Source organism: Sarcophilus harrisii, chromosome 2 (genome assembly GCF_902635505.1).
Source record: "Sarcophilus harrisii chromosome 2, mSarHar1.11, whole genome shotgun sequence".
NCBI lineage: Eukaryota > Metazoa > Chordata > Mammalia > Dasyuromorphia > Dasyuridae > Sarcophilus > Sarcophilus harrisii.
In genome coordinates this window covers 97,417,292-97,436,196 of record NC_045427.1, presented here as the reverse complement: position 1 = coordinate 97,436,196, position 18,905 = coordinate 97,417,292, and the positions used below count along the sequence as shown (strand labels likewise).

The window sequence follows — 18,905 nt, the reverse complement described above, 5'->3', positions numbered from 1 at the left end:
AGAATGATAAGTGTTCATCTCATTATTTTCTTTATTTTAATCAAAGGTTCAAGTTGATTCTAAAAAAAATCTATTGAACACTGTTTTATTAATATGGATTTACTTCTTTGAATTTTACAGAAGTAACTTTGTTGCAGAATCAACCTTATGAAATTTTAAGTATCTGCTAAAAGGGAAGCAAATACTTTGCAGAAATATAAGATTGCCACAAATGTATCTTCTCTATATTTGTATGTTGCCTTTTACCACAAAAATAAAGTGAAAGCTAACTGGCATTGACAAACAAATCCATGTTCTAAATGAGATCCAGAGTGTGAACACTTAGTTCCCTCTGTCCAGGACTCAAATCTAAATTTGTACCTTAGGTTTGCAAACAGGGAGGCAAAGACACACCAAACAGACCATATATGCCCATTCAATCTCTTTTATTTCCAAACTCTAACAAGATCATGTTTGTGTGCTAGAACAAAATATTGACCAGAAAATGATCTTCCAGTTCAAGGCAAAATTAGAATTTTTGATTCATAGCAATTCATACTAGAAGCTTCTTCTTAAATTATCTAGTCTAACTCCATGCCCCAACAAAGATGTTTCTTACACAACAATATTTTGTAGATTTGAATGATTCAGGGTCGAGGGTTTCTACTATCTATGTGAAGAGTGTTAAAGGATTATATTACAATAAAGTTTCCAGTTGACAATGGGTATATCCAATGAATTTAGAAGTCAAATGTTTGGAGTTATGGTCTCAAATATGACCTACCTCAAAAAGTTTCTCTTATAAATAGCTAACTTGAAACTAAGTTCATTAAATGTTCAGAGCTGGATGAGGTACATTCTCTAAAATGATGAGAATATATTTGTGTTTTAGTCCTGAAGCTGCAGGAAAACCTTAAAATGCAGTTCCCAGGTCTGCCGGTGGTGGTGGGTAGTATTCTTCCCCATATTTAGAGATGGTGATTAAACTTGTGATTTTACTGGATGAGGGAACTTTCATAAAGGGAAACTTGAGCAATGAATGCTATCTCCTTCTCTGCATGTTATAACCTTGGTGGGCTGCCTGGAACACTGAGAAGTTAAATGTCAACCTTACATGGCAGAGGCAGAAAGTAAATCTAGGACCTCCAGACTTTCAGGCTAGCTAATTGTCTGTTCCAATATGCAATCTTGCAACCTTGATTGTATTGTGGAAAAGGAAATGAGAAAATGGAATTGCCATGATTTGGGCTTCTTTGGCACTAAAAAGAATAACCAATATTTTTCCCAATGAGCAGAATAAATCTGGAAAGCAATTTTACATTTTAACATTCTCTAGAGAAACTGCAAAGAACAAAAGCTATTTAAAAAGAAAGGTTACAAAAAGAGCACAATGAAAATATCCTTTTAAGATATTCAGAGTCAGCTCCAAGTCATTCATGGCTATTAGCATGGTTGGGTAATTGGAATTCTCAGATGTCTCACTGTAATTTTCTTTTTAATTTCTTCCTTTACATAATCTTTTATGAGTTTTTTTAAAATATCATCATGAACTGGGTTGAGGGTTAACTTTTTATTCTCCTTGCTGTTTTTTGATATTGGCATTAACAGTGAATGAAATGGTCTAAAGAGCGAGAACAGGAGAAAGAAGTAAAAGGCTTGAACAATCCACAAATTGCCTTAAATAGTAATAAAGAATTTTTTGTACATTCGGTTTTCACAAGCAATACTTGTGGCTGAGCCCTCACAAATTGGTGCAGAGAATGGGATGGAATTAGCATTTATATATATCACCTACTATGTGTCAGGCACATAATTAAATGCTTTTTACAAATATCACATTTGATCTTCATAACAACTCTTCAAGATAGGGGCTATTATTACCTGAATTTTACAATTGAGAAAATTGAGGCAAACAGACGTTAAGTGACTTGCCCATAATCACCCAACTAATACATATCTAAGATAATATTTGACCTCAGTTCTTCCTGATTCCAGGCCTGGTGCTCTATTGTCCTGTACACCCTTGAGCCCGACCTATGACTCTATGGGCTGAGAATTCAAATTGACAACATGATGCTATTCTTGGAGAGATCACTGAAGACCAAATCAGATCAGTGGTGAAGAGAATTGGGTGATTGGGTGGTTTTCTATTTTAATTAACTCATTTTGCTGACTAGAAACTAAGTTCTATTTTTTTCTGCTCTCGGAGGATTAAAAACACTTTTGGCATTCTGACCCAGAGCCCAACTCTCCCAATTTTGAAATGGCTCTCTGTAGTTTTGAACTGTATTCCCTCAAAGTCTCCATAAATATATATTCATTAAAAATACCTACCTACATATATAATATTTGAAAGAGACAGGTTCTACATTTATTTTCTGAATAAATTAGTCATAAAGCTAATGTAGCAAACCAAATAGATCAATGAAAATGGGTGTGAAATAACATCACAGGCAAGTCATTTAACATATCAATTTTCTAGGCAAGTCTATGAGCTTTTAAATTACAGAGAAGGTAATAATCTGTATTAGAAGAATTTTCTCATCAAGGAGTTTCCTAAACCAGTGAAACCCCAGGTCCTATGCTCTATCCCATAAAAATGGGTTTAGGTCAAAACTGTATTTCAGACTGTCATCTCTGAGATTAAAAAAGGTCATTCTGATCTCACAGAGAATAAGATTTCATCTCGTTATTGATGATATCCCTGAAAGAACCTCTTTCTCTCACTTTATTTTCTTCAATTTTTCTTGGGATCAGTGGTTGCTATGGGAAATAGAATAGTTACAGCATGAAATTGATGCTGTTTCATTGAGGTAGGTCAGAAGGCATATGCTTTTATTTGTTGTGATAGAATTAGAAAAACGAGGCATATCTGGGCACAGAATTTTGTGTGCTGCCTCCCCCAAATGAGTAGGATGTTGGTTTATAAAATCAAGTATTTGATTATGTAGCTAGGGCCTTTTCAGGAGTCAATTCAATTTAATTCATTTCAACAAGCAATTATTAAGTGGCTATTTTCTGCCAGGCACTATGCTGTTCAGTCAGTCAGGGACTGTATTTAAATTATGAAATAAAAGGTTCAAAAATCTTAATACATAATATAATAAATGTCATCTTAAAAATTAGCATTAAATCCTCAGAAGGTTCAATACATTTTAGTGGGTAGGAGTTTTACTTGGTCTTGTCTTAGTCCCTTCGGAGTCAAATTCATGAAATCTCAGTTAGAAGGAATCTCCAGGCCATATGAGATAACAAGAATCTTTTCTTCTGCAAACCTGATGAGTAGCCATCTGGCCTTTGTTGAATGCTTAGATGTGTTAGAAGACTTAACTATAAGAATCTTCAGTTTCTGAAAATGTTGCATTCAATGCAAAATGAACCTTCTTAACTATATTTACAACTAACTTCTGGATTGCTTGACTTAATTCTTGGGAGCTAAACATACAGGCATGATGTTTTCCAAAGCCCAAATCAGGAATTATGACTTTAAAAAAGCCATTATTTTTTGTAGAGGATCACTGCTTAAAAATAAGGGAAATGGTTGGAGTGCCAAACCTAGACATTATGACTAAAACCATACTTTCTTTTGCCTGTCTCTGAAAATCCATAACTGCCATGCTGATGAAGTTAATGCAGACTTTTCATTATAATATTCTTTTTTTCTGATAGCATGAACCATCCAGACTATTATTCCAAATCTGAGTAAGAAAGGAGGCAAGAAATTAACTCACATCAAATTGAAGTAGATTAATAGGGATGAAATTTCCTAACATCAGACTTTTCTGTTAGCATCAGACTTCTAATTCAGCTACCTCTTTTTACAAATGAGGATACTAAAAAACAGAACTATGAGTAACTTCCATAAGTAAAATTAGCCCTGTCTACTCAGGTAGCAGGAAAATGTAATGGAAAGAATTCTGAATTTGTAATCAAATCCCAGAAGTTGGGTTCAAATTCTGGCTCCATCATTTAATAATTAAGGGCATTGGGTATATTATTTTACCTCTATGGGACTCAGTTTTCTCATCTTTAAAATGAGAATGTTGGACTAGATAGGATCTGGTGTCCTTTCCAGATCTAAATTTATAGTGCTGTGATTTTAAAACTGACATTGTGACTTATCACACCTTTCTTGATTTGAGAGGCAGGTTAGTCAATCAAATTCTTGACTCACCATGTTCACTTCTTGATAGAATATGTTACAAGAAAGGGGACTTTGAAAATGCTTAATACTAGACTAAATATTTTATAGTTTAAGTGATGGATATTCTATATGGTTAGAAAAGGGAAGGGAAAATAGCATTTTTATGTGCTTTCTATGTGCTAGTTACTGTGTCAAGTGCTTTATAAATATTTCATATGATCAACCATGGGTTCACTTGAACCTACCACTCTCTGAAAGCAATCAGCATGGCAAATATTTCAAAGCATTCATCTAAGATCTGAATTCAGGATCAGTATCTGTTCTCTTATGAAAGTGATGGTAAATCACCTACTCTTCTACTGCATATGCTGGAATTGTAGTATATTCTGATAAGATAGATGTTGTCATGAGCTATCATATTTTATCTTGTAAAGTCTGATAAACAGACCAAAATCCATTAAAATAAATACTATCACAACAAAGAATCTCCAAATAATAATAATTTCTAAGTCTTAGCTGAAAACTTGTGTTTCAAGCAATAATAAAATAAACACTTCCCTTCCTATACATGGAATACAAGATGGATTGACTACCTGGCAATGTGGACAATCAGAATCCTTCATTAATATCTTTGCAAAGTCAAAAGAAAATGAGGAAGGCCTTCAACATATTGAGTGGACTTCCTCAGGTGAAATTAAGGGACGACATGGACAAACATGGAACAGGATAGGCAGGGACAGATGGGCCATAATCTGCCTTCATGGAGGGAACATTCAAATTGAGGGCATCATAAAACCTTCTGAGTATTCAAAACAACATCCCAGTGCAACAAGTGAACCTGCATTACCCATCTTGGAGTCTGTTATACTGCCCAAACTTGTAATACAAAACCATTAAGAAAGGAACTAAAAATAAGCCTCATTCTCTAAGGGGATAGGTTAGGACACAGATGTTCTTTTGTGGAATGCAGGGGAAGAGAAGGGGGAAAGAAAGGACCATTCTACAAATGTACATACAACATGAAAGAGATGCATGGCCCCAAGGAGGTATAGATATCTAGGACTAGCTTGGGGATAAAAGTAGCTCTCTAATCTTTAATCTGTAGAATATGGAGGTAAGAAGGAGGGACAGGAAAGGACAATTCTATAGTGGGGGGGGGTATACAACATAAAATAGAGTCATGGCTCCAGGGAAACATGGGTATACAGGGATTATTTGGCAGTAAAGGTATTTCTCTAGTTTCATTTAAGGGTCTATTGCCAGTCATTGCTTAAGAGCCTAGGAATGGTCTGGGAAAGGTGAAAAGAAGAGAGAAGCACTTTTGTAGGGAAGCATCTTCCAAAATCCAAAGGAAGAGGAAAGAGAGATTCATGTTTATAGATGGTCACCAGAAATTTTAGCACTTCTAGAACCTACCACCTCTCCTCATTTTCAGAAATAGTATATGTTCATTTGACATTTTGTCTAAGAGCAAATATTGCCATAATTTTGAAGAATATTTTACCTCTCAAATCCCAGTCGATATGTGTAATATAACTTGAAGCACCCTTGCAGATACCCACTCTTTTGCTGGTGAGTACATTGTAAATGTCTACAAAATTATCATGGGATGCCACAGCCAGGTATTTCCCTGTATCTACAAGAGAAAATAGGCTGTTAGCACCAGATCACTTTATATGATAATTTACTTCCAAGAAATAGGCATTTTCAAATGTAGATGCTTCACCTTATTATTACAGTCTTCCTTATTACTAGTTTCATTATAAATCTGTGATTAAAAAGAAGAATGAGGGGAAATCTGTACCTTTGGAAAATTTGATATCAGAGATCATCTCCTTCCTGTGGTGAAAAGAGACCATATCTTCAACAGTATCAGCATTCACAACTAGGAAGCTCCCATCGTTCAGTCCAACTGCTAAGGCTTTTCCATCAGGAGAAAAGGCACAGCATCTCCCACCTAAGAAAGAAAATCCAAAAGAATATTTTTTCTTTTTATTACACAAGACTTTTTTTGCCAATGAAACCAGTCCTGGCTCTGGAGTCCATGACTGTTATTTCTATTCATTTGTTTTAGTTGTGATTGATTCTTCATGACACCATTTGGGATTTTCTCAGCAAAGATACTGGAGTGATTTGTATAGCTCATTTTACAGATGAAGAACTAAGGCAAATAGGTTTAATAGGGTCATAGAGCTACTAAGTGTCTGAGACTGGATTTGAATTTACAAAGATGTATTTTCCTGTCTTCAGGCTAAGCCCTCTATTTTCTTTATACCTAGTGGCCCTGGAGTCTAAGAATCTAGGTTCAAATTCTGAGTCTATGAAGATACTGTCTTGTGTGAGCTGATAATAGTTCCAGAATTGGAAAAGGGGGAAAATGTCAGAGATGTACATTGCAAAAAAAAAAAAAAAAAAAAAAAAAAAAAGCACAGCCCCTCCTAAATTGGATCACACCATTCTGAATAATATAAATGATATCTATATGGGATGGCTTTTAGACAATTCATCAGAAATATAAGATAATGAATGTTACCTTTTTTGAGCTTCCGAACAGCCAACATGCGGTGCTGGGATGACAGTTCCCAGATTCGAAGAGTTTTATCATCACTCACAGTTGCACAGATAGGCAGGAGAGGATGCGCTGCCAGACCCCATACTTCTCCCTCCATATGCCCCTGTTTGAAAGAAAACAGAATGAGGTGAATTGATTGCATAGTTCTTGGAATTCTAGTCCTCAGTTTGAGGTTCAAATTCTGCAGAAAGACAAAAATTCCAGACAAGTTCAACTCAACTACAAATACTTATTAATTCAATTCAACAAACATTTATGAAGTACTTTATTCTGGACTAGATCTGTGCAAGGTTTTTGCTAGGCAATAGGGATACAGAGATGGAACTTTTCACAGAATCTTCCTACTATTGAGGGAAAGCAGAATATACCTAGATAAGTAGATTTAACATATATGCACACCAAAGCATACACACGCACATATAGACACATACAATATACATATATGTATTATATGACAATAAAAGCAGAGAGTTTGGGAAGGAGTTATAGGGAGTAACAAACAGTGCTGAAATCTGAAAAGATCTCTTGTCTGAGTTAGTACTTTAAGTGAACCTGAAGGAGATGAAAGAACTTTTGGAGATAGAAGAGAAGAGGAAGAGCATTGAGGCATGGAAGATGATCTCAATGAAGTCATTGACACGAAAAACAAAATTCTGAGTAGGAAGACTTGTGCATGATTCTGAGGCTTAATCATGGTGCTGCCCTCCTAGAAACAGAAAAGCTTGGAAGACAAGTGGGTTTGAGTGGAATGATCACTAATTTTGATAAATATCTCTTATGTGCCAATGCTGTTTAGATGGGGAGGAAACAAAGATCAAGCATAAAACTCTTCCTGCCCTCAAGGTTCTTACATTCTAAGAAGGGTGTTGGTAAAAAATATGTTCAAAAACAAGCAAACAGAATAAAGACTAAGTGATTTCAGAATAGAGGGAGCCCTAACAACTGCAGAAAGTCAGGAAAGATTTCATATAGGAGGTGGCATTTTGAAGGAAAGCAGGGATTCTAAGAGACAGACATAAGAAGGAAGAGCTTTACAGGTATGAAGTTCACTATGCAAAGACCTGGAGGTGGGAGAGGGAATGTTGTACACAGGTAAAAGCTAGTAGATAACTATATAAGGGGAGTGTTATGAAACAAGACTCCAAAAGTAGGTAGGACCTGAAATGTATAGAACTTTACATGTTAAACTAAAGATTTTGTTTTAAATAGGAGACAGAAGGCTACTAAAGATTGCTTTCAGGAGGGGAGCAACATGGTCTGATTTAATTTGAGTAATATCAATTTGGCAGCAGTGTAGAAGATGGATTGGAAAAGGAAGAGATTGGAAGTCAGGAGGCCAATGAGAAAATTTTTGTCTTAGTCTGGACAAGATATGGTGAGGTTGGACTTTATCATTTCCAAAGTCCCTTATAATATGCCAGGCTGATAGTTCTTTGTATTTGTGATTCTATAGGACTCCCCCACAAAGAGAAACAATAAGAATAGCTCTACACGGCTGATACATTCTTTAAAAGAAGAGATTTATTTGTTAGACTTAAAATTTCCATTTGTTAGGATCATTATTTTTCTATAGAAATTTACTTGTGCCAAAAATAAGATCTTTGCGCTTTGACTGAATGCTTTTCTTTTATTCTTTGGGTTTCTTTCTCCACCCCCAGATGGAATTATTTAATATTGAACAAAGTATGATATATAACTAAAAGCTTCCTTATATTAATCATGTTAATTTAATTCCTCTTTAGTGTGAATTTTTTTATTGTTTAATAAAGACTATGTTTCAACTGAAGCATTTTCCATGTTAAGTACACTTGTGAGATTTCTTTTACCATGAATTTTTTGGTATTAAGAAGATTAAAGGTCCAACCAAAGTATTTTTCACATTCATTTCATTTATAGATGTTTTCTTATGGGCACAGAAAGTTGACTTGTGCTTGAAGGCTTTCCCACATTCATTGTATTCATTAAGTTGCTCTTTATTATAAATTCCCTGTTTTACAGCAACAAAAGAACCCGTTCATAAGTTCCTTTTCTGGTGATAGGGAAACTCAAAACCTGAACACAAAAGTTAATAATGCCTTGAAAATATCTATAAGCAAAATCTTAAAGATAAATGCATATTGAACATATGCCCAATCAGAATTTCTAGAAGACCTAAATAAAGGTGGGGGGTGGGAGCAAAAGAAGAATTTCAAAATCAAATAAAATGTCAGAGAAAAAATTGGGAAAAGAAATAAATAAGAAGTGACTATATGGTAAAAGAAGTACAAAACTTCAGTGAAGAAAATCATTCCTTAACAATTAGAATTGGTCAATTGGAAGCTAACACGTCTGAGACATTAAGAAATCATAAAGTAAAAAAAAGTACAAATATGAAATATCTCAGAAAAGTGACTTGGAAAAGATCAAAGAACAATATTTTAAGAATTACTGGATTGCATAAAAGCCATGATTTTTTTAAAAGTGTCTTACATGTGGCTCTCTTCAATAATGAGATGGCAGACCAGTTCCAATGATCTTGTGATGAAGAGAGCCATTTACATGCATAGAGAGGACTGTGGGAACTGAGTGTGGCTCACAATATAGCATCTTCACTCTTTTTGTTGTTGTTTGTATTTTATTTTCTTTCTCATTTTTTCCTGTTTGATTTGATTTTTCTTGTGCAGCAAGATAATTGTAAACTATAAACTGTAAATTGTAAATACATGCATATGTATACATATATTAGATTTAACATATATTTCTACCATGTTTTTGGACTACTTGACATCTAGGGAAGGGGATGGAGGAAGGGGGGAAATTGAAAGACAAGGTTTTGCAAGGGTTCATGTTGAAAAATTATCCATAAATATGTTATGAAAATAAAAAACTTTAATAAAAATATCTTACAAGAAATATATATATCAAGAAATTATAAAAGAAAATTGGCCAGATATCTTATAACTCAAGGGCAAAGTAGAAATTCAAAGAATTCTCTGACCAACTCCTATAAAAATTCCCCAAATGAAAACTCAGATATATTCTAAACAAAACCCATAACTTTTAGGTGAAGGAGAAAGTAGTATAAGTAATCAGAAAGACAGAATTCAGATGTCATGAAGCCACAATCAGGCTCACACAAGCTTTAGCAGCTACTACAGCATTTGTAATATGTTATTCTGGATGGCAAAGAAGAAAAGATTAAAACTAAGAATAACCTACTCAGCAAAACTTATTTAAAAAATTTCCTGTTGTTGAATAAGATATCTTCCCAGACCAAAAGTTTTTTTACCTATTGATTACATATGTAGGCCTTCTTTCCTATGAATTATCTAATGTTTAATAAGAAATGTATTTCAACTAAAAAAAAACTTCAACATTTACTACATGCACAGGAAGTCTCCATGATAAGAACTGTCCAATTTTCAATAAGCTGGAAAAATTATTAGTAAGATTTCCCCTACTCATTTTATCCATAGGGTTTCTCTTCAGTGTGGATTGTCAGATATCTAGTGAAGTACAAGTTTTTTTAGAATGCTTTCTTACATTCATTCTATTTCGAATCTTTCTCTGTGGTATGATTCGAAAATGAATAAGAATGATTATGGTTTCAATGAGCCATCCTGATAACTTTGATTTTTTTTCTTCACTTGAGTTTGAATGCTAAGTTAACACTGCATGATATAAAATCATTTGGTTAGAAAGTGAAAAACTTTACATGAATGAGTTAGATTTTTGTTTACTATATGATAAAAATATTTACTGTAGAAAACCATAGGTGATTGAATAATGCTTTTTACTTTTCATATTGAGGCTTGTTTAGCCTTGTGTAGACATCACCTGTATGTATCTCTTAGAAAAAGTAGCTTGATTTTAGATATGAATGAGGCTCTATATACATTGTCCACCACTGAAGAATCTGACTGCAATATGGTCTTTTGTTCAACACATTTATCAGACTATACATAAAAGTACAACATTTGAATACTTGACACCTGTTTTAATCTGATATTTGCATTGGGTGGGAAGAGTGGGAGGAATTAGGGAGTGCTATTCAGGGTGATTTACTTTAGACCTCAATATTACTCAGGACAACCTTGCATGAGATACAGTTATGATATATGAGAGCACTATACCTGAACAAGCAGAGTCATAGGGCCACTCTTATCAATTTCAAGTATTTCTCCATTCTTGGTCCCTACCAGGATATGTCCATGTCCCAAAGTGATGGCACGAATTGAAGGATTGTCTTCCAAGAGCAAACCTGAGTGGAGTAACAGGAGATAGTATTTGACAGTATTAAAGATGGTGGGAATACAAATATTATTGAGTATGAAAGCAGTTTTTCTAAATGGTTGGCCATTACTTCTTTGCTGGTTCTACTAAAGGGCATGAGCTCTGAGTGTATAAAGAGTAATGAGAGTGGATTTGGGAAGGGTTTTTGAGGTCCATCAATAGTGACCCATTCATAGGAATGGAACCATTACTACTGTGTATTTACAAGTGGCACCTTTAGAGCTAGTTGATAATGCGGATCTTTTAATAGCGTAAGTCTTCAAGCATCTCTCAAACATATCATCCCAGAGTTCCACAATTCCATCTTTTCCACCTGTTACAAAACCCTGTAAAAGCACAAATGCAGAGCATGTATAGACATCAATCTTTCAGTATGAGAAATTTATCTTTAAAATAACATACCCACTTGAAAGAGGTCTTTTAAAAAAATGCCATGTTTTTTAAAAGCACACATCAATATATTTGGTCCCATAGTCAACAGAAATTCTAGTTATAATATTGTATAGTTTAAAAAAATGTTTTCATGCTTATTTTCAATCCCAGTAGAAAGTATTCACATTTCTTATAAAAGCAATACAGACATTTTGTCAGATAAAATTATTTTGGCTTCAGCTTCTCATCTATAATTTGAGGGGATTGGACTGGATGAGCTCTTCTACTTCCAAATCTATGGTCTTATGGCCCTGGTTGCTCATTAGCATATAATTAAATGTCATCAATTTCCACACTAATTAAAATAGGATTCATCTTTAGAAAAATTGGCAGACATATTGCTCAACAGATTGGCTATTTTTTCTTTTAAAAAGTTATCTTTATTTGTAGATCAAGGCACGTGATTTATTGGTATTATCACTGAACTTTACTTTTGGCAACTTACCAGAACACACCAACTGTCCTTATTCATAAGCAATTTCCTTTTTTTTTTTTAAAGCAAAATACCAGACAATAATTAATTCTGTTCCCTTTGAGATACTCATTCCTGTACATTTCAATGAAGATAGAGAAGATAAAAAGAAATATTGAAAATAGAGAATCGTCCTGACACAAGTAAGATCTGGCTTCAAGTTGGGCTTTCTGACATGGACTGCCTGTGTGACCCTAGGCAAGCCATTTAACATAGGTATTCTAGGAAACTCTGTAAGAGAATGTGCCTCTGTACTGGTGAGAGGTTCCTCAGTGGGAACTCTTTATAGTGGTGAAATCATAGACCTAGTACCATCCTTTACTAAAAAGCAGTACTTAAAACTTTATGAATTGAAACACTATCATCCTTATTATTTGGTATAAAGTTAATTCTCCATGATTAAAAAAGATTGCAAAGTTCCTATTATTTCAATAACTTTGCAATTAAATTTATCAAGTAATTAAAAAGGTAAAGTAATATTCCCAATGAATTAGAGATGAAGTCCATAGCTTAGCTGGCATTGGAGTGAGGGAGAGAAATCTAAGTTCGAATCACACCTTTGACACTTGCATTTTCTAATCTTGGAAGAGAGTTAATCTCAACACAGTGCTTAGACCAAAGGAAGACCTGAATAAATGTTGTGAGGATAGATTGACATTAAGTCTAGACAGGTAAGACTATTGGCAGGTGCCAACCTGCCCTGGTAGAGGTGAGAGATATATTCATCCCTATCCCTAACTGTGGTATTGGTGGGAAAATTTTCTTTCCTAGTTTAAAAAAATTTCCTATTTTTAGTGGGAATTTAATAAGAATAATATATTCTATTTTAACATGTTTAACATATATTGGATTGCTTGCCATCTAGGGGAAGGGATGGGGGGAAAGAGGGGGAAATCTGAAACACAAGGCTATGCGTTGTCAAATAAAAAGCTTTAAAAATTAAAAAAGAATAATATATATAACTGTTATTATAGATTAACATATGGGAAGAAATTGTTTTGAATTGGGATCAGTCACAAGTTGGACAGTGCATTAGTAAATGTCAATCCTGAAAAATCAGGTACTGACTCGATTAGGTGAATTTAGAGACTCAGACTGCCTGATGCTCTGGAAGCCCTGAGTTGGCTTGACATCATAGTCAATAAGGATTATGAATACATTTTGGTTGCAAAATAGGTTGAGATAGATTACTTATATAGAGGAATTCAAAGAAATCAGCACTTTCTGAAATCTATTTGGATAATGGGGCAACCTGACAGTTTGAGACAAAATGCAAATAAGCTATATTACAGGATTTCCATTCGGAAGGGACCTAAAAGGTCATCCGGTCCAACTCTGTATTTAAAAGATGAGAAAACTAAAGTCTGACAAGTTTAAATACTTGCTCAAGATTACAGAGGTGGCACATCCAAGATTTGAATGCCTCTCTCCTGACTTCAGATTCAGTACTTCTTTCCATTGGATAATATTGCTTAGAATTGGAATATAGTAGAAAGGCAGGAAGACTTCAATCTAGCACTTTTATCAAAGGTTTACAGCCACCCAAGGAAAGTGGGTTGATCTGTGGGGTTCATTTTCATAGGATCGTGAGAAAAAATGAATAAAACAACAAATACTCTTGAATCTTTATTCTGTTAAAACAGTTCTCTGAACTGAACTACATGGTATATAAAGATTTTCCCATTAATTCTTAGACAAAAGGTCTCACAGAATTTTTTGGCCATTTTTTTTAGAAAAACAAAACAGGTATTATACAGATGGAGAAAGACCCCCCCCCCAAAAAAAAATGAGAGCCAAGAAGAAACAAAGAGAAATTTTTTTTTTTTAAATATCAAACTACTTCTCCCCCACTTCCTCTTAGCTACTACTTCCCAACTGAATGATCAACCTTGTGCTTTTTCCAGATGCTTGGCTTTTTTGTTTGTTTGTTTTAGTATTTCTTTTATTACATAATGGTAAAAAAAAAATGTGAGTTGGCAGCAGACTTTTAAATAATATACTATACCTTATCCAATGCATGCATAGCAAAAACAGGCCCATCATGAGCTTTCACAGTTTTAAGTAAAAGAATATCTTTCCAAATAAAAATATCTCCAGTTGCAGCTCCAGAGAAAACTAGGTCTTCCATTCGTCCATAAGAAACAGACATCATTGTTTCCAGTTTTCCAATACTGCCAAAGATCCCTCGTTTAGATGTAAAGCCCCCACCTGGAGTTGGAAGGGGGAAAGGTTTTATTATATTTCTGATGAATATCCTTGATGTTATCTTTGAAGAGCATGGAGTACAAATATTAATTAGAAAATAAATGAAATAAATGTGGGGTGAATCAATTTCTTTTGAAAGAACCTTGAAAATGATAATTCAGTAAGCAGAAAGAAATGTCACTGGAGGAAATATTCTAAATATGTATGTGAAGCCAGGTTTCAGACAAAGTAAGTGTATTAAAAAAAACAAATCAATGTAAGTAAATATACTTTATGTAAGTTTTTCCATATATTCTCCCCCCCCCCGCACTTAACAATATTTTATTTTTTTCCAATTACAGATAAAGATAGTTTTCAATATTCATTTTTGTAAGAATTTGAGTTCCAATTTTTTTTTCAGAAAGCAAGGTTGCACATGTATAACATGCTAAACATATTTCCATATTAGTCATGTTGTAAAAGAAAAATCAGAATAAAATTCTGCACATAATCTTTTAAAAAAATCCTAACAAACTGAACAGGCAATGAAAACAGCATTCTGTACTTACATAAATACATTTCCCACAGTGTTATTGTGAGAATGTGAACCTTTTTATGGGAAAATTACTAAAATGAGCCTATCAAATTTGTCACAGTGTGTCATTGTTTTTAAAGTTATGATGATAGCATGAAGCCTTTCTTGATTATCCTGGTAGTTAGTATTCTCTCTCTTCTTAAATTATCTTGAATTTATTTTCAATTTGTGTACAGTTTTATTCATTTCTGGAATGTAAGATTCTTGAGGGCAGAGACTACTTCAATTTATGGTAGTGTTGCCAGAGTTTATCATAGTAACAGTCCACAGTAAGAAACAGACACATACACATATACCCACACAAAGCATATGTATATATATATATTATATATTACATATATATTACATATATATGTGTGTGTATATGTATATATATATACACACACACACATATATGTATGTATATGTTTCTATGCAGGTATTATATGTATGTATACTTATTAAATTGATCCCATTAATGAGTAAAAAGGCAAACTGTTCTTATTGTTATAGACTGTCAATTATTTCATCATTCAATTCATTTTAATAAAGTTATTAAATATCTGTGGAAATACAAAGGGAAAAATAAAATTGTCTTTGCTCTCATGAAGCTAGCATTCTGCTGGGGAGAAACCATATGTACACAGATAATTAAATACAAAATATGTACAAAATAAATACTTATGGGAGAAGAGAAGAACCCTATAAATGGGGAAATCAAGGATCTGTGAAAGGAGTGAAGAATTCCAAGAGATGGATATGGGGATAGGAATTTTCCAAGAATGAGACGCATGGAGCCCAAACATAAATTGTTGTGATTAAAACATGGATCTCAGACATAAAGGAAGACAGTTTGGAGTGATTTTTACATGAATATTTTTTTGGGGAGCAACTCACAGTAGGGCAGCAAGCTAAAGAAATGAGATCCAAGACAAAAAAAGGTGTTACAAATTTAATTGTCAGTATGAACCATGAATAAGAACAAGTAATCTAGTATAAGAAATCAGGAAGTTTAAATCCCATCTCAGATACATGATCTGTGTAAAATTTCTAAATTGAGTGGATACCCATCAGTTGGGGCACCACAGAATAAGTTATAGTATATGAAAATAATGGAATGTTATTCTATAAGAAATGCTGAGCAGACTAATTTCAGAAAAGCCTAGAAAGACTTAAATGAACTGATGCTGAGTAAAGTGAGCAGAGTCAAAAGAAAATTTTATACAACAACAACAAGCTTATATGATGATCAACTGTGATGGACTTGGCTCTTTTCAACAATGAGATTATTCAAGGCAATTCCAATAGATATGATGGAAAAAAGCCCTCCACATCCAGAGAGAGAGCTATGGGGACTGAATATGAATCAAAGCATAGTATTTTCAACTTTTGTTTGTTTGTTTTGATTTGATTTTTCTTGTTCAGCATGACAAATATAGTAATATGTTTAGAAGAACTGCATATGTTTAACTTATGTTAGATTGTTTGATGTCTAGGGGAGGAGGGAGAGAGAAAGGTGGAGGAGAGACATAAAAATTTGGAACACATGATTTTGCAAAGGTGGGAATGTTGAAAACTATTTTTGCATATATTTGGAAAAATAAAAGGCTATGATAAAACTAAATAAATAAATCATATTTTTAAAAGATTTCCAGTTTTGCATCACAAAGTAATTCTGGGTAAATCTATTAACTATCCTAGCCCTCAGTTTCTTTTTCTGAAACTAATAATAGTAGTTTATCTAGAGAGGATCAAATGAGGTTATGGATGTCAAGGACTTTTACAATTTAAAGTGTTAATTTTTAAAAGTCAGCTATTATTATGATTTGTGGAAAATGTCTACAGACATCCACATGGCATTCTAGATATTGAAAATCAGTCATGTCATCTCATGATTTGACATCTCAAGCATTGGGGTTTTTTTTTATTATAGCTTTTTATTTACAAGATATATGCATGGGTGATTTTTCAGCATTGACAACTGCAAAACCTTTTGTTCCAGTTTTTCCCCTCCTTTCCCCCACCCCCTCCATCAGATGGCAGGTAGATCAATAGAAGTCAAATATGTTAAAGTTTATGTTAAATACAATATATGTATACATGTCCATACAGTTATTTTGCTGCACAAGAAGAATCAGACTTTGAAATAATGTACAATTAACCTGTGAAGGAGATCAAAAATGCAGGCAGACAAAAATAGAGGGATTGGGAATTCTATGTAGTGGTTCACACTCATTTCTCAGAGTTCTTTCACTGTGAAGCATTAAGTTTCAAAGTGATGTTAGGAAGAAAAACATTTTCAATACAACTTCAACTGGAATGAAAAAAAGATTAACTTTCTTCCCCCTAATTACTATCATCATTATAATAATAAATCCAGAAAATGACAAAACCATTAGAAGTACCTGCTTGTTGCCAGAATTTGATGTGCTTAATCCCAACAGTAACCAATTTGTCCACATGATGTGGGTTGCATTTCACCACAAATATCTTCTCTTTATGTCCTCTGTAAAAGAGAACCAGGAAAAAATGCTAGGTTAAACAGAGGCTGGGGGAGAGGTAAAATATTTAAATTCAATAATAAATGGAAAATGTTTAATATTTTTCATTGTTGGTCATTTGTGACCTAATTTTTATTATGAACATTTGAGATGCACATAAGGGGCTTTAGGAGGAAAACAAGAATTCACATATATGTCCATAAAAAGTCTTAAATGGATCAGCCAATACTTTTATTTTGTTGTATATTTGAGTTCTTATACTTTACCTCAAAGTTGATCTTAACATTCTTTTAATTATTGTCTAAACAAGGAGTAAATAATATATATCAATCATCATTTTTTGTTTTTCTTTCATTTTTACTGTGTCCAAAGAACATGTCACCTAATGGTCAACCTATCCTCCACATTGCTAGAATGGTTCTTGGACAACAGATGCACCATCTGTTCTAGAACAGAAGGTGATATGTGTGGCAAGGGAGGGACACATGGTGGGAACAAATAGTCTTATTATTGCTAATATGCTGTGTACAAAAAAAAATGAGACCAGAGATATCATTTAGGAATGTAGAATCATAATGAGAAAGTAGATAGTAAGAGTTATTTATTATAGGTAGATAGCTTGAGTGACTCACTGGGACTCATGGAAGGCCACCAGTATAATTGATAGATCATTTAGGGAAGCTTTATAGAAAGACATAATAAGAAATTGAACTAGATAAAAAAAAGTGTGGATGGGTTGTAATCTGTGCATTTAGAAGAAATACCCAAGTCAATTAGATTATGGATCTATTATAGGTACCTTTTTGCTAATTAATGTCTTATTTGACTTCTGTAGTGTGTTTCTAATATGAGGTGCCCCTAATGTATGAATTCCTGATGATAGATATAACTAAATAATGCAATATTGGATTAATTTATTAATTATTTTATTTATTAATTATTATTTAATTTAATGTAATTAATTATTAATTATTTATTAATTATTGTACATTAAAAATACCAATTTAACCCCCATTTTTGGAAACTTCCTAGCTAAAAGAAAAGCATATTAAGGGTAGCATATTATTTCTTTTCTGCTTGCATGTTGAGTTAATATTTTAAAATATATAAAATATATCTATCTATAATTACACCCCCCACATACTTATATGTAAAAGAGATTATAATCTCATAGCTTGCCTATTAAAAGTTTAGCAAATTTGTTCCCATTTTTAACTTGTAAAAAACCCCTTGCTTTTTAACTTACTGTAGAGAATTCTTAACCATCACCTCCATTTTAAGGTAAGACTAGCTTTTCAATGTGACCCCAAGGCTAATTATGAGAAATTGCATAGTAAAGACATCTTAGACAGATAACAGCTACCTGTGTCTGAGACTACTAAGGGCATTAATTATTTTGTGTCAAAGCTTAACTGTCCAAAAGACATTAGTTCATAAAGACTCCCTGTGAATTTAACCATCTGTACTCTTGCCAATTAATATCCCTAAAACTTTTCAAGGTTAGGGTTAGGATTAGTAAAATCAAAGTGTCAAATCAGAAGTAAGATTTAATGAAAAACATCAGAAGTAAAGCTTCCCTTGATATATGTAGAAATAACCCAGCTTCAAATTATACTGAAGACTGACTATGCCTGCAGATTCACTATTGCCTCCAGAGGTGAGAGTTAATTGTTGATGTGGAGATAGGAAGATTTATAGATCAGAGAGGAATTTTAGAAGCAGTAGTATTCTCTATAATTTTCTGCTCTCACTCAGTTAACATAGATATACCATTA

The 18,905-nt window shown here is 33.5% G+C and overlaps 1 protein-coding gene across 1 annotated transcript in view; it reads right to left on the bottom strand.

Annotated features, from left to right (window-relative positions):
- The window catches only part of EML6 (EMAP like 6), a 286,173-nt gene that overhangs the window by 50,681 nt on the left and 216,587 nt on the right, over positions 1-18,905 (bottom strand). Inside the window, exons 18-24 of the mRNA XM_031950479.1 lie at positions 17,035-17,135; positions 13,877-14,079; positions 11,182-11,293; positions 10,808-10,935; positions 6,657-6,798; positions 5,928-6,080; positions 5,628-5,759 (exon numbers count right to left, since the gene is read on the bottom strand). Coding sequence (XP_031806339.1) covers positions 5,628-5,759; positions 5,928-6,080; positions 6,657-6,798; positions 10,808-10,935; positions 11,182-11,293; positions 13,877-14,079; positions 17,035-17,135 — 971 coding nt within the window. The remainder of the gene's footprint in view (positions 1-5,627; positions 5,760-5,927; positions 6,081-6,656; positions 6,799-10,807; positions 10,936-11,181; positions 11,294-13,876; positions 14,080-17,034; positions 17,136-18,905) is intronic.